The sequence below is a fragment of the Anomaloglossus baeobatrachus genome, chromosome 7, assembly GCF_048569485.1.
Source record: "Anomaloglossus baeobatrachus isolate aAnoBae1 chromosome 7, aAnoBae1.hap1, whole genome shotgun sequence".
Classification (NCBI taxonomy): domain Eukaryota; kingdom Metazoa; phylum Chordata; class Amphibia; order Anura; family Aromobatidae; genus Anomaloglossus; species Anomaloglossus baeobatrachus.
The window spans coordinates 105,376,982-105,393,519 of NC_134359.1; the positions used below are offsets into that span (position 1 = coordinate 105,376,982).

Genomic DNA, 16,538 nt, shown 5'->3' on the forward strand with positions numbered 1-16,538 from the left:
CGCACGTTCCTGCAAGGGGTTTGTCATATCGTCCCCCCTTACAAGCGGCCGTTGGAGCCCTGGGACCTGAACAAGGTTCTAATTGCTCTCCAGAAGCCGCCTTTCGAGCCTATGAAGGAGGTTTCCCTTTCTCGTCTTTCACAGAAAGTGGCCTTTCTAGTGGCGGTCACGTCTCTTCGGAGAGTGTCCGAGCTGGCGGCATTATCATGCAGATCTCCATTCCTGGTGTTTCACCAGGACAAGGTAGTTCTGCGTCCAATTCCAGAATTTCTTCCCAAGGTGGTATCTTCCTTTCATCTCAATCAAGATATCACTTTACCGTCTTTGTGTCCGCATCCAGTTCACCAATTTGAAAAGGGTTTGCATTTATTGGATCTGGTGAGAGCACTCAGGATCTACATTTCCCGCACGGCGTCTCTGCGCCGCTCGGATGCACTCTTTGTCCTTGTCGCTGGTCAGCGTAAAGGGTCGCAAGCTTCCAAATCCACCCTTGCGCGGTGGATCAAGGAACCAATTCTTCACACCTACCGTTCGGCTGGGCTTCCGATTCCATCAGGGCTGAAGGCCCATTCTACCAGAGCCGTGGGTGCGTCCTGGGCATTACGGCACCAGGCTACGGCTCAGCAGGTGTGCCAGGCGGCTACCTGGTCGAGTCTGCACACTTTTACCAAGCATTATCAGGTGCATACCTACGCTTCGGCGGATGCCGGCCTAGGTAGACAAGTCCTTCAGGCGGCGGTGGCTCACCTGTAGGAAAGGGCTGTTTGACGGCCCTATCACGAGGTATTCTTTTACCCACCCAGGGACTGCTTTTGGACGTCCCAATTGTCTGGGTCTCCCAATTAGGAGCGACAAAGAAGAAGGGAATTTTGTTTACTTACCGTAAATTCCTTTTCTTCTAGCTCCAATTGGGAGACCCAGCACCCGCCCTGTTTTCTTAGGAAGTTTGTTTTTTTCGGGTGCACATGTTGTTCATGTTGAACAGTTCAGTTCTCCGAGGCTGTTTCTCGGGTTGAATTTGTATTTAAAACAGTTATTGGCTTTCCTCCTTCTTGCTTTTGCACTAAAACTGAGGAGCCCGTGATCCCACGGGGGGGTGTATAGCCAGAAGGGGAGGGGCCTTACACTTTTAAGTGTAATACTTTGTGTGGCCTCCGGAGGCAGTAGCTATACACCCAATTGTCTGGGTCTCCCAATTGGAGCTAGAAGAAAAGGAATTTACGGTAAGTAAACAAAATTCCCTTCTTTTTTTTTATATATATTACCCTACCAAGCTTTGACAACATTTTTCTTTCTTACTGGCCCAATAAACAGCATCAAAACTGCGTCCGGATTTGACAAGCTGTTTTTTGGTTGTTTTTTTTGCGCCATAGACAGTGTACACACAGCCTAAGGCCCCCTTCACACGTCCGTGAAAAACACGCACGTGTGTTACGGGCCGTTTTTCGGGTCCGTGTCCCGTTTTTGTGTCCGTTTTTATGGTCCGTGTGGCACCTGTGTGAATTGCGTATGCTAGCCGTGTTTGTGTGCAGAACGTCCGTGTGTGCGTGTGGAATTAACGTGTAATGTCCGTGTGTAATGTCCGTGTGTGTGATGCACAATGTCGTTTATAAATGTCGGCTGACAGCAGACAGAGTTGCGCGATGAGAATGAACTCGGGTGAACTTCACCCGACTTCATCCTCATACCGCGGCTCTGTCTGTGTCGAGTACTGATTAGCGGTCACCTGTGAAGGATTCACCGGTGACCGCTAATCCCCCGAGTGACTGAAGTGTCCCCCCCTCTCTCATACTCACCGATCCCCGATCACCGGCGCTGCACGGCATTCACACTGCTGCGGCGGCTTTTACTATTTTGAAAAAGCCGGCCGCTCATTAAACAATCTCCTATTCCCTGCTTTCCCCGCCCACCGGCGCCTATGATTGGTTACAGTGAGACACGCCCCCACGCTGAGTGACAGGTGTCACACTGCACCCAATCACAGCAGCCGGTGGGCGTGTCTATACTGTGCAGTAAAATAAATAAATAAATAATTAAAAAAAAACGGCGTGCGGTTCCCCCCCAATTTAAAAACCAGCCAGATAAAGCCATACGGCTGAAGGCTGGTATTCTCAGGATGGGGAGCTCCACGTTATGGGGGGCCCCCCACCCTAACAATATCAGTCAGCAGCCGCCCAGAATTGCCGCATACATTATATGCGACAGTTCTGGGGCTGTACCCGGCTCTTCCCGATTTGCCCTGGTGCCGTTGGCAAATCGGGGTAATAAGGAGTTATTGGGAGCCCATAGCTGCCAATAAGTCCTAGATTAATCATGTCAGGCGTCTGAGACACCTTCCATGATTAATCTGTAAGTTACAGTAAAAAAACACACACACCCGAAAAAATCCTTTATTTGAAATAAAAAACACACACAAATTCCCTCATTACCAATTTATTAACCCCGACAAACCCTCCATGTCCGGCGTACTCCACGGACCTCCAGCGTCGCGTCCAGCTCTGCTGCATGCAGGTGACAGGAGCAGCAGAAGACACCGCCGCTCCGGTCACCTCCACACAGCAAATGAGGTGAGTAGCGCGATCAGCTGCTGTCAGTCAGGTAACTCGCGGCCACCGCTGGATCCAGCGGTGGCCGCGGGTAACCTCAGTGACAGCAGCTGATCGCGCTACTCACCTCATTTGCTGTGTGGAGGTGACCGGAGCGGCGGTGTATTCTGCTGCTCCTGTCACCTCCATGCAGCAGAGCTGGACGCGACGCTGGAGGTCCGTGGAGTACGCCGGACATGGAGGGTTTGTCGGGGTTAATAAATTGGTAATGAGGGAATTTGTGTGTGTTTTTTATTTCAAATAAAGGATTTTTTCGGGTGTGTGTGTTTTTTTACTGTAACTTACAGATTAATCATGGAGGGTGTCTCATAGACGCCTGACATGATTAATCTAGGACTTATTGGCAGCTATGGGCTCCCAATAACTCCTTATTACCCCGATTTGCCAACGGCACCAGGGCAAATCGGGAAGAGCCGGGTACAGCCCCAGAACGGTCGCATATAATGTATGCGGCAATTCTGGGCGGCTGCTGACTGATATTGTTAGGGTGGGGGGCCCCCCATAACGTGGAGCTCCCCATCCTGAGAATACCAGCCTTCAGCCGTATGGCTTTATCTGGCTGGCTTTTAAATTGGGGGGAACCGCACGCCGTTTTTTTTTAATTATTTATTTATTTATTTTACTGCACAGTATAGACACGCCCACCGGCTGCTGTGATTGGGTGCAGTGTGACACCTGTCACTCAGCGTGGGGGCGTGTCTCACTGTAACCAATCATAGGCGCCGGTGGGCGGGGAAAGCAGGGAATACGAGATTGTTTAATGGGCGGCCGGCTTTTTCAAAATAGTAAAAGCCGCCGCAGCAGTGTGAATGCCGTGCAGCGCTGCGCCGGAGATCGGGGAACGGTAAGTATGAGAGAGGGGGGGAAACTGACCGACAGACTGTGAGAGAGGGACAGACAGACAGAGAGACCGACAGAGAGACAGAGAGACTGACCGACGGACTCAGGGAGATTGACCGACATACACAGAAATAGAAAGAATAGCCGACATCACTAGAAATAAAAACACCAAACGGACACGGACTATAGGTATATGCATACGTGTTTACTAACGTGTGTGCACATACCCATAGACTTTCATTGTGTCCACGTGTGCGTGCTCCGTGCAGATAACGGACATGCATCCGTGCCAAACGCAAACACATACGGATCACGGACACGCACACACGGACATAATGAAATAACGGACGTGTGACCACAATCATAGATTAACATTGGTGCACGTTTGGCCGTGTCTCCGGTATATACGGAAACGGACCAAACACGCACGTGTATCACGGACGTGTGAAGGGGGCCTAAAGCAGTGTCTCTATCTATTTACTTGTTCTAGGTGTGTGAAGTAGTCCTGAAATCTGGTGAGATCTTTTCTGCTCACAAACGCATGAAGAATCAAAGCCCATTAATGTACGAATGGTATGGAGAGTACTACATAGGACCAGCCCATGGTCTCGCAGGCATTTACTACTACTTAATGCAGGTAAGCTTACCATGCAAATCAATAAAAAAGGAGAAATTAAAAAAAGTAATTTTGAATAAGTTCAATGGCATTTTTGTACTAAAAAAAAAAAAAAAAAAAAAGTTATTCTCAAAGAGATGAGTGACCATGTAGCTTTAAAGGGGCTGTCGTCTTTTTATGTCCTGTTATGGAACACACCGGGTTCATTTGTGCAAGGCCCGCCACTGTCAGGACAGCTGTCACTTTGACAGACAATGACTTTCTCTGGATTATATGGATGGCCTTTGGTACAACAAAACCTAATTGTTGAGTGTTGTGTTTCTAAAGCAAAGCATCATTGATCCCATACAGACAAAGCCTAAAAAATGTCATATTGACCTAAAAACTTTTTTCTTTTTTGTAATCTAATAAAAAAATAAAATGTGCGCGCGCCAGAAAGTCATTAAAGGTCTCTGAGAAAACATCTGTATTTTTTATTCAGTTTTTGATTGTAACTGGAGCATCCACAGAAGGCCTGTGTAAAGGTAAAACATCCATCTACGGCAGGGTTTCCCAAACTCCAGTCCTCATGGCCCCCAACAGGTTATGTTTTCAGGATTTCCTTACTATTGAACAGGTGATGGAATCATTATCAAGGCATCACCTGTGCTATATTAAGGAAACCCTGAAAACATGACCTGTTGGTAGTCGTGAGGACTGGGGTTTGGGAACCACTGCTCTACAGCGACAGAAGGCCCTGGAGACACTGATCTCTATCTAAGATCCAAGAGGTAGAAGAGATGAGCAAACAAGACTTGAAACTGCTTGGTCCGATGGCCAGGATGCCAGCATTCGAAGGCCATGTGAGGAAGCATTTGAGCCCCAGTTCGGCTGCCATGCAGTAGTAACGTGGACATTGGACCAGGATTATGTGAATCTTTTTGCTTTATTCTACCCAGCAGATGTACTGTATTTTTGTTTTATAAGACACACCCCAAATTTAGAGATGTTAAAAAAATATGGAGTCCGTTTTATACTCCGGTGGTGTTCTACCAGGGGAGTGGGGCAACAACGGTGGTGGAGCAGGGGTCACAGGAGGCAAAGGTGGTGCTGGAATACAACGATGCTGCGGGTGGTGCAGGGGGGAATGCTCACTGCCGGCTGTGGCTCTGTGCTGGGGGCCAGCGGGTGCTGCTCTGTGCTGGGGTTCACTGCAGGCAGTGAGGCACTAGCCATTCTGAAGATGTCGGCGGTGCGGGCCTCAAAGAAATGGCAACCGGAATCTGCACGTGCGCAGATGAGAGCTTGAGCCGACTCTAGGTATCATTATTTGAAGGCTTTTACAGCCAACATCATCAGAATGACCTGTGCCTCGCTGCCCGCCGTACAGATCGTTACCGCACAGAGCAGCACCTGCAGAACAGCATTGCCCTGCCTCCTGGTAAGCTACATTCTGATTTTAAAATGCACCCCTCATTTTACTCCCAAATCTTAGAATCGGAAAAACACGGTACTTTTTCCTGTTAACTTTATTGTCTCAGCTGACATACATACAGATAGGATTTTGTTTAGGCATGTCAGATTAGGGGAGAGGGATTGCTTCGCTTTATGAATCTACTAGTTAGTATAAATTTAAATTTATTTACTAACCATGTTGTATTTGACTACTGGTAAAAGTAATGTGGTTATTGTATTAATCTTCTCAGCCTGAATGCTATGTCAGTAGTGAAAAGCTACAGATCCTTGTTCGACCAAGTGTGGAATTCGTCCGCCAGCTCAAATATCCTTCTGGAAACTATCCTGCCTGCATTGGGGATAACCGGGATCTTCTGGTACACTGGTGTCATGGTGCTCCTGGTGTCATCTACATGTTAACCCAGGCTTATAAGGTACTGATTGCTTTCCCTAAGGCTATTTTCACACATCCGGTTTTTGGCGTCTGGCACAATCCGGCGATTTGTGGGAAAAATGCATTCGTTCTTTGTCTTCTTTTTTTTTTTTTTTTTTATTTGCCGCCAGATGCGTTTTATTCCTCATAGACTTTTATTAGCGCCGGATTGTGCCGCATGTACTCGCATTTGATCCGGTTTTTGCTGGATGCAGCAAAATGTCACTCCGGCGGCCGCACAAGACACAGAGAGGAAGGGGTTTTTTTTGCCAGCGGTAAAAAACTGCATAGCGCCGGATGTGGCGCTGTGCGGCACGGCGCATAATAAAGTCTTGGGGCTCTGGATCCGGTGACATGCGTCAAACTCCGGAAGCATCTACCGGATCCTGTTTATACTTCTGAGCATGGCCAAAAGTGATATAAATTCATTTCTGTTCAGAAAATCTTTCTCTCTTTCTCTCTGTCTCTCTGTCTCTCTGTCTCTCTCTGTCTCTGTCTCTCTCTCTCTCTCTGTCTCTCTCTCTCTGTCTCTCTCTCTCTGTCTCTCTCTCTCTGTCTCTCTCTCTCTCTGTCTGTCTCTCTCTCTCTGTCTCTCTCTGTCTCTGTCTCTCTCTGTCTCTGTCTCTCTCTCTCTGTCTCTCTCTCTGTCTCTCTCTCTGTCTCTCTCTCTGTCTCTCTCTCTCTGTCTCTCTCTCTCTGTCTCTCTCTCTCTGTCTGTCTGTCTCTGTCTCTGTCTGTCTGTCTGTCTCTCTCTCTGTCTCTCTCTCTCTGTCTCTCTCTCTCTGTCTCTCTCTGTCTCTGTCTCTCTCCTCCCACTGGCGCTGCGCTGCACACTGCTCTGGCGGCTTCTCCTGATTTGAAAATACCGGCCGCTCATTATTCAATCTCGTATTCACTGCTTCCCCCGCTCACCGGTGCCTATTTTTGGTTGCAGACAGACCCGCCCCCATGCTGAGTGACCTGTCTCATTGCAACCAATCACAGGCGACGGTGGGCAGGTCTATAATTTGCAGTAAAATAATTAATTAAAAAAAAAAAAGATGACGTGCGGTCCCACCAATTTTGATACCAGCCAAGGTAAAGCCACACGGCTGAATGCTGGTATTCTCAGGATGGGGAGCCCCACAGCCTAAAAATATATCAGCCAGCAGCCGCCCGGAATTGCTGCAACCATTAGATGCGACAGTCCTGGGACTCTGTCCAGCTCATCCCAAATTGCCCTGGTGCAGTGGCAATCTGGGTAATAAGGCATTAATAGCTGCCACTAAGTCCCAGGTTAATCATGGCAGGTTTCAAGTGCAGAAAAACTGCAAAAAAAAGTTGCATCGCACAATAGTTTCTGCGATATTTTATTCACCATGTTCACTATATGATAAAACTGATGTGTTTGTGGGATGTCTCAGGTCAGTACGAGTTTGTAGACACCAAACATGTATAGGTTTAATTTTATTAAAGGGGTTAAAAAAAATTGACACATTTCTCCCATAAAAGTGGCGAAACCTGTAGCGTTCTCATTTTTCGGGATTTATGGCTCAGTGACGGCTTATTTTTTTCGTCTCAAGCTGATGTTTTTAATGGTACCACTTCTGCGCAGATCCTACGTTTTGATCGCTTGTTTTCTTTATCGTTCCTATGGGAGACCCAGACAATGGGTGTTTAGCTTCTGCCTCCGGAGGACACACAAAGTACTACACTTAAAAGTGTAGCTCCTCCCTCGGAGCTTATACAACCCCTGGAGAACCAGATCTAGCCAGTTTATCGCTTTGTGTTCAGGAGGCATACATCCACACATGCATTCTCATCTGATTTTTGATTTTTGGAAAGAGTTGGAAGAAACGCGGGTCCAAGTCTGGACCCCCGGCATGTCCCTTCTCACCCCACTGTGTCGGCGGTGTTGTTAAGGTTGATTCCAAGGCTGGAGCCTTACCTGCCGCGCTCCTTCACCATCCCTCCTGGGCTCTGGCTTGAAGTGGAAGCTAGCACGGTTCTCCATGCTTGGCAGGAGACCGGTCTCCATCCGCAGCCCTTCAGGATCCTGCTGGACCGGAGCACTCATCCCCAGGGACTTGGAACCCTGCGTCTCAGCAAGCTAAGTACCTGAGGCGTTTATATATTGGGAGTCCCTGTACTTTATTGTTGTGGGAGAGTGTGCTGATTGTGTTTTATGACATTTCCGGCGGGTTCTCTGGCTGTCGCGCCGGCCGCACCGCTCAAATTTAGGCCCCGGCTTCGCCGGAGGCCTAGTTTCGGTTTCTCTGCCCTCGCATGTCACTCATGCAGAGGGACAGGCTCGGCTCCGCCCGGCGGCCATTCTGCACAGGGGAGGGACACTCCTCACTGCAGTGTATGTTCCCTCCCCTGTAGGTCTCTATGGCCCTCCAGATCCCGCTCCCAAGCAAGTCCCGCCCCCTCTCTTCGCTCCGGCGGCCATTTTCTCAGCGTTCCCCCTGCGATCAGTCATTGCAGCGCTGGTCTGCAGCATCCCTTCTGAGGTGCTGTGCTTGGGGGTCCGGGCTTTGGGATCTGGAGGGCACACAACACCGCTCCAGCGGTCTGGTAAGCCACAACCTCTGGTTGTGGACCTCTGTATATACTCTCTGGGGGTCATTCTCTGGCAGAGCCCCCACTCCAGCAGCATGTCTCACACGAGGAGCAAGGCTCCAAAGCTGTATTCAGTATGCACTGCATGTAAGCTCCTACTGCCTGAACCGAGCACCTATCCACATTGTGACGCCTGCTCTAACCTGACGGTGCCTCAGCATGGAGTCTCACTCCCAGTGGTCTCTCAGGCTGCTCCTGCTCCCGTGGCTGAACCCCCGGCTTGGGTAGAATCCTTTTCTAGGTCTATCTCCCAGTCTTTTGCCGACTCCATGGGACTTCTGTCCAGGACTTTGCTGAATATGCATCAGCCCCCTTCACAGGGTGCCTCTGCTGCTAGGGGTCTCTCGGGACCGGAGCTCACAGAGGATTCATCATCTGGTCCCAGACCCCGTCCTTCTAAGAAGAGAGACAGGGTTCCCTCTCCTTCCTCGTCCCGCGGCTCTGATTCAGGAGCTGACTCGCTGAACGAGGAGGATGCCTTTACGGGGGGCTCGGAGGTTAACTCCATGTACCCCATTGATCTGTCCGAAAGTGACTCAGATGTTAGTGATTTGATTGCGTCCATTAATTCTGTACTGGATCTCAATCCGCCAGTATCAGAGGAACAACCCTCTCTAACAGAAAAGCACCAGTTTACCTCGCCTAAAAGGGCAAAGAGTGTGTTCTTTAACCACTCCAGTTTTCAGGCCGCTGTGACCAAGCCCAGGGCCTGTCCTGACAAACTCTTCCCAAAGCGTGGTTCTGATGACAGTTTTCCCTTCCCACCTGAGGTGGTCAAGGAGTGGGCTCATTCCCCAAAGGTAGACCCCCCGGTGTCTAGACTCTCAGCCCGGACCGTTGTATCGGTGGCTGATGGCACCTCTCTTAAGGATTCCACTGACCGCCAGATTGACCTTCTGGCCAAATCTGTATATGAAGCGGCAGGGGCCTCGTTCTCCCCGACTTTTGCAGCAGTGTGGGCTCTCAAAGCCATCTCTGCTTCTCTAGAGGGGATGCATTCCCTCGCCAGGGAATCTATGCCCGAAATGCTTACCTTAACTTCCCAAGCTTCAGCTTTTTCATCCTATGCCATGTCTGCCATGCTGGAGGCTTCTCACCGTACTGCGGTGGCTTCGGCTAATTCCCTCGCTATCCGCAGGATCTTGTGGCTTCGAGAGTGGAAGGCAGATGCCTCTTCAAAGAAGTACCTTGCTGGACTCCCTTTTGCTGGGTCCCGGCTGTTCGATGAACAGCTGGATGACATTATTAAGGAAGCTACTGGCGGGAAGAGTACTTCCATGCCACAAACCAAAACCAGGAAACCTGTCCAGGGTAGGAATCAGTCGAGGTTTCGTTCCTTTCGTTCCTCCAACTGGTCGTCCTCTAAGCCCTCGGCCTCGTCCACTAACTCAGCCAAGGACCAGAAATCCAACTGGCACCCAAAAGCGCGTCCACAGAAGACCGCAGGAGGTGCTGCCGCCAAGGCAGCGTCCTCGTGACTATCTGCCCGCTCCAGCAACATCCTTAGTCGGTGGCAGGCTCTCCCACTTTGGCGACGCGTGGTTTCAACACGTCTCCGAGCAGTGGGTGCGGGATATCATCTCCCACGGCTACAGGATAGAATTCTCTTCCAGCCCGCCAAACAGATTTTTTTCTGTCAACTCCCCCCTGCTCCAAGGCCGCCGCCTTCTCTCAGGCCGTGGCATCCTTGCAGGCCAACGGAGTAATTGTACCGGTTCCCGCCCGGGAACGGTTCAGAGGTTTCTACTCAAATCTCTTCCTAGTCCCCAAAAAGGACGGTTCCTTCCGGCCCATCCTGGATCTCAAGCTTCTCAACAAGCATGTTCAGGTGCGGCATTTTCGCATGGAGTCTCTGCGATCAGCCATTTCCTCAATGACCCAAGGGGATTTCCTGGCATCCATCGACATCAGAGATGCCTATCTGCATGTGCCAATTGCAGTTTCACACCAGCGTTGGCTACGTTTTGCAATCGGAGAGGAACATTTCCAATTCGTGGCTCTCCCCTTCGGGTTAGCCACGGCCCCTCGGGTATTCACCAAGGTCATGGCAGCAGTGATTGCGGTTCTGCACCTCCAGGGGTTGGCAGTGATTCCTTACCTGGACGACCTTCTAGTCAAGGCTTCATCCAGCGCGGACTGTCAGCGGAGTGTCTCGCTCACTCTCGCCACTCTAGCCCAATTCGGGTGGCTGGGTCATCTTCCCAAATCCACTCTGACTCCGACCCAGAGTCTCACGTACCTAGGGATGCAGTTCGAGACTCTGCCGGCACTTGTGAAGTTGCCCTTAGTCAAACAGCAGTCCCTCCAACTGGCGGTGCGCTCTGCTGAGGCCCCGCCGTTATTCCCTCAGGCGCCTGATGCAGGTGCTGGGTCAGATGGTGGCGTCAATGGAGGCTGTTCCCTTTGCCCAGTTCCATCTGCGTCCCCTGCAGCTGGACATTCTCCGCTGTTGGGACAAGCGGCCTTCCTCCTTGCACAGGTTAGTGGCTCTGTCGCCACAGACCAGGAGCTCTCTTCAGTGGTGGCTTCGGCCCCTCTCTCTGTCTCAGGGGCGCTCCTTTCTGGCCCCGTCCTGGGTGATCCTCACCACGGATGCCAGTCTATCCGGCTGGGGAGCGGTATATCTCCACCACCGAGCGCAGGGCACTTGGACTCCGTCTGAGTCAGCCCTTTCGATCAATGTGCTGGAAACCAGAGCCGTGCTTCTGGCTCTCCTAGCTTTTCACCACCTGTTGGCGGGCAAGCACATCCGAGTCGAGTCAGAAAACGCGACAGCGGTTGCCTACATCAATCACCAAGGCGGGACACGCAGCCGCCTGGCAATGTTGGAGGTACAACGCATCCTTCAATGGGCGGAGGACTCCAAGTCCACCATATCCGCAGTCCACATTCCAGGCGTGGAAAACTGGGAGGCAGATTATCTCAGCCGTCAAACCGTGGACAGTGGCGAGTGGTCCCTGCACCCGGCAGTTTTCCAGTCAATCTGCCGCAAATGGGGCACTCCGGACGTGGACCTAATGGCATCCCGTCACAACAACAAAGTTCCCGTTTACGTGGCTCGCTCCCACGATCCTCAGGCCTTCGCCGCGGACGCTCTGGTTCAAGACTGGTCCCAGTTTCGTCTGTCCTACGTGTTTTCCCCCTCTAGCTCTCTTGCCCAGAGTCCTGCGCAAGATCAGAATGGAGGGCCGTCGAGTCATCCTCATTGCTCCGGACTGGCCCAGGCGAGCTTGGTACCCAGACCTGCTCCATCCGTCCGTAGAGGTGCCGTGGCATCTTCCGGATCGTCCAGACCTTCTCTCACAAGGTCCGTTTTTCCGCCAGAATTCTGCGGCTCTCAGATTGACAGCGTGGCTCTTGAGTCCTGGATCTTGACGGCTTCTGGTATCCCTCCTGAAGTCATCTCCACTATGACTCGGGCCCGTAAGTCTTCCTCCGCCAAGATCTATCACAGGACTTGGAAAATTTTCCTGTCCTGGTGTCGCTCTTCTGGCCATCCTCCTTGGCCTTTTTCCTTGCCGACCCTTCTGTCCTTTCTACAGTCTGGTCTGCAGCTGGGACTGTCCCTCAACTCTCTCAAGGGACAAGTCTCGGCTCTGTCAGTGCTGTTCCAGCGGCGTATCGCCCGGCTGGCTCAGGTCCGCACCTTCATGCAGGGCGCGTCTCACATCATTCCACCTTACCGGCGGCCCTTGGACCCCTGGGACCTCAATTTGGTTCTCACGGTTTTGCAGAAACCCCCCTTTGAGCCTCTTAGGGAGGTTTCTTTGTTTCGTCTTTCACAGAAAGTGGTCTTTCTAGTGGCCATAACTTCCCTCAGGAGAGTCTCCGTTTTGGCTGCGCTCTCTTCGGAGTCACCTTTTTTGGTTTTTCATCAAGATAAGGTGGTTCTCCGTCCGACTCCGGACTTTCTTCCTAAGGTGGTCTCTCCTTTCCACCTTAACCAGGACATTACCCTACCTTCCTTTTGTCCGGCTCCTGTTCATCGCTTTGAAAAAGCGTTGCATACTCTGGATCTGGTGCGTGCTCTCCGGATCTATGTGTCTCACACCGCTGCTCTTAGGCGGTGCACCTCTCTTTTTGTGCTAACCACAGGTCGGCGCAAGGGCCTCTCTGCTTCTAAGCCGACCTTAGCCCGTTGGATTAGGTCGACCATTTCGGATGCCTACCAGTGTTCTCAGGTGCCTCCCCCGCCGGGGATCAAGGCACACTCGACCAGAGCTGTCGGTGCCTCTTGGGCTTTCAGGCACCAGGCTACGGCTCAACAAGTCTGTCAGGCTGCCACTTGGACTAGCCTGCATACCTTTTCAAAGCACTACCAAGTGCATGCTCATGCTTCGGCAGATGCGAGCTTGGGCAGACGCATCCTTCAGGCGGCTGTCGCCCATTTGTGAAGTTAGGCTCCGCCTACTTCTTAGTTTTTCTCTTTATTCCCACCCATGGACTGCTTTGAGACTTCCCATTGTCTGGGTCTCCCATAGGAACGATAAAGAAAAAGAGAATTTTGTTTACTTACCGTAAATTCTTTTTCTTATAGTTCCGTATTGGGAGACCCAGCTCCCTCCCTGTTGCCTGTTGGCAATTTCTTGTTCCGCGTGTTATCACCGGCTGTTGTCGTGGACAGAGTCTCCGGTTGTTCCGGTTCTTGCTCTGTTTTACTTGTGGGTGGCTGTTCTCCTTCAGCTTTTGCACTAAACTAGCTAGGTCTGGTTCTCCAGGGGGTGTATAGGCTCCGAGGGAGGAGCTACACTTTTAAGTGTAGTACTTTGTGTGTCCTCCGGAGGCAGAAGCTAAACACCCATTGTCTGGGTCTCCCAATACGGAACTATAAGAAAAAGAATTTACGGTAAGTAAACAAAATTCTCTTTATCGCATTTTGCATAATATTTGCGGTGACCAAAAAACGTAATTTTGGCGCTGGGAATTTTTTTGACGCTACGCCGTTTACCGATTGGATTAATTGATTTTATATTTTGATTGGGTGTTTCTGAATGCAGCGATACCAAATGTGTGTATTTTCTTTTTTTATTTTATTTTTCTTTGTCGCTCCTAATTGGGAGACCCAGACAATTGGGTGTATAGCTACTGCCTCCGGAGGCCACACAAAGTATTACACTTAAAAGTGTAAGGCCCCTCCCCTTCTGGCTATACACCCCCCCGTGGGATCACGGGCTCCTCAGTTTTATGCTTTGTGCGAAGGAGGTCAGACATCCACGCATAGCTCCACTGTTTAGTCAGCAGCAGCTGCTGACTATGTCGGATGGAAGAAAAGAGGGCCCATACGGGGGCCCCCAGCATGCTCCCTTCTCACCCCACTTGCGGTCGGCGGTGTTTGTTAAGGTTGAGGTACCCATTGCGGGTACGGAGGCTGGAGCCCACATGCTGATTCCTTCCCCATCCCCATTAGGGCTCTGGGTGAAGTGGGACTTTACCGGTCTCCGGGCACTGAGACCGTCCTCCATCCACAGCCCCTGGAGGACCTGCTGGATACGGAGCGGAGTTTCCTCAGGGACAGGACCCTGCTTCATTAAGGTACTCCGTGTCCCCGTGCTTACCGCACGCACACTGCAGCATTGCTGGGTGTGTTAGTGCGCCGGGGTAAACAGCGCTGCTGCGCTTGTGCCGTTACTCACTACAGCTCTGCTGAGTGAGGAGACTTAGTACGATCGGCCGATCCGGCCGCTGGGGTCAGTGTTTACTGCGTCGCGGCTGGGATTTGTGGTGCGCCGGGGACTTCCGCGCTGGCCGTGCATATATGACGGCCGCGCTAGATTACTACAGTCCCCGGCTTTTGCGGCCTAGTTCGTATCGTTCCCGCCCCCAGACCTGCCAGTCAGGAGGAGGGCGGGACGCTGTACAGACCAGCAGCGCTAAGAGCTGGAGTCTGTTTTACATACTCCAGCCCTTACACTAGGCACAGTGGGACGCAGTTTCCCGCACTTTTGTTTGTGGCACGCCCACGGTCCGCCCCTCTTCACAGGACGCCGGCAGCCATTCCTGCCTGCACGCTGAGCTGCAGAGGGGAGGCTGGGAGACCCAGACAAGGGATTCTACGACCTCACACCCGCTTTTCAGCGGGCGGTAAGCAGCCCTCAAGGGCTCTCCCCCACTTGTGCCATAGTGTACTTTGTATTTTGTGCTGGCAATACTTTACACTGTACGGTCGCTGGTGATTTCTGCTATATACCCTCCTTAGATTTCTCAAGGAGTCAACAGCATGTCGTCCGCAAAAAGCAAAAGTGCCAATGCACGGACTTTATATGCTGCCTGTACCGCATGTGGGGCTGCTCTACCGGCAGGTTCCACTGACCCCCATTGTGTGCAGTGCTCGGCCCCTGTGGCAATTGCTCAGCCGGGGCCTCTGCTAGAGGTGACCCAGGGAGAACCACCTGTGAATGCTGTCCAGGTGACAGGGACGGAGTTTGCAGCTTTTGCTGACAGATTGTCTATGACTATGTCTAAAATTCTTGAAACATTGCAGTCTAGACCAGTAACTCAGACCATGGGCACTGTTGATTCATTGCCCCCTGGTCCCCCTCAGCTGGAACACTTCCTAGCTCCGGGGGTGTCACATGCACCCCAGGGTGACGGCTCTGACTCGGACGACAGTCCCAGACAACCTAAGCGGGCTCGCTATGAGCGACCCTCAACTTCATCACACTGGTCAGGGTCCCAGCGGGACGACTCTCTGTGTGATGAGGCAGATGTAACTGATCAGGATTCTGATACTGGGGCCGCTCTCAATCTAGATACCCCGGATGGTGACGCCATAGTGAATGATCTTATAGCGTCCATCAATAAGATGTTAGATATTTCTCCACCAGCTCCTCCTGCGGAGGAGGCAGCTTCACAGCAGGAGAAATTCCATTTCAGGTATCCCAAGCGTAAATTAAGCACTTTTCTGGACCACTCTGACTTTAGAGACGCAATCCAGAAACACCACGCTTATCCAGATAAGCGTTTCTCCAAACGGCTTAAAGATACGCGCTATCCTTTTCCCCCTGACGTGGTCAAGGGCTGGATAAGACCACAGAAAAAACAATACCTCTAAAAATATTTAAGTTTTATTTAGAAAATTATAAAAAATGACAAACAGTGTCTCTCTAAAAATACATAAAGGACAACACAGTGCCAGTGAGATGTTGGGAGGAGATAGTTTCAGCGTGAAAAGGATAGCGATAGATAGATATTCACAGAGTCGTCAGATTACTGATCTCATAGCCTTTATTGACCCTTCCTGACGACGGAGGGTGTCCTAAGTTACTGGGCACTCCCCGTTCCGGGTGGCTGTCCCTCCCTGTCCCTATCGATAGGGACAGGGAGGGACAGCCACCCGGAACGGGGAGTGCCCAGTAACTTAGGACACCCTCCGTCGTCAGGAAGGGTCAATAAAGGCTATGAGATCAGTAATCTGACGACTCTGTGAATATCTATCTATCGCTATCCTTTTCACGCTGAAACTATCTCCTCCCAACATCTCACTGGCACTGTGTTGTCCTTTATGTATTTTTAGAGAGACACTGTTTGTCATTTTTTATAATTTTCTAAATAAAACTTAAATATTTTTAGAGGTATTGTTTTTTCTGTGGTCTTATGCTGATACCATACCTCGGTTCTATATTTATTTGTGGTTCAAGCGTGGTCAAGGGCTGGACACAGTGTCCCAAGGTGGACCCTCCAATCTCCAGGCTTGCAGCCAGATCTCTAGTTGCAGTGGAAGATGGGGCGGCACTTAAAGATGCCACTGACAGACAGATGGAGCTCTGGTTAAAATCCATCTATGAAGCTATTGGAGCGTCGTTGGCGCCAGCATTCGCAGCCGTATGGGCACTCCAAGCTATTTCAGCTGGCCTTACACAGGTCGACACGGTCACACGTACATCTGCTCCGCAGGTGGCACCATTGACCTCTCAAATGTCTGCATTCGCGTCTTACGCGATTAATGCTGTCCTAGACTCTACGAGCCGTACGGCGGTGGCGTCCGCCAACTCCGTGGTTTTACGCAGAG

The 16,538-nt window shown here is 51.1% G+C and overlaps 1 protein-coding gene across 3 annotated transcripts in view; it reads left to right on the forward strand.

Moving 5' to 3' along the window:
- The window catches only part of LANCL1 (LanC like glutathione S-transferase 1), an 83,585-nt gene that overhangs the window by 38,628 nt on the left and 28,419 nt on the right, over positions 1 to 16,538 (forward strand). For all 3 annotated transcript variants that reach the window (XM_075318952.1, XM_075318953.1, XM_075318951.1), the window contains exons 6-7: positions 3,937 to 4,083; positions 5,748 to 5,930. In XM_075318952.1, the coding sequence (XP_075175067.1) occupies positions 3,937 to 4,083; positions 5,748 to 5,930 (330 nt within the window). The remainder of the gene's footprint in view (positions 1 to 3,936; positions 4,084 to 5,747; positions 5,931 to 16,538) is intronic.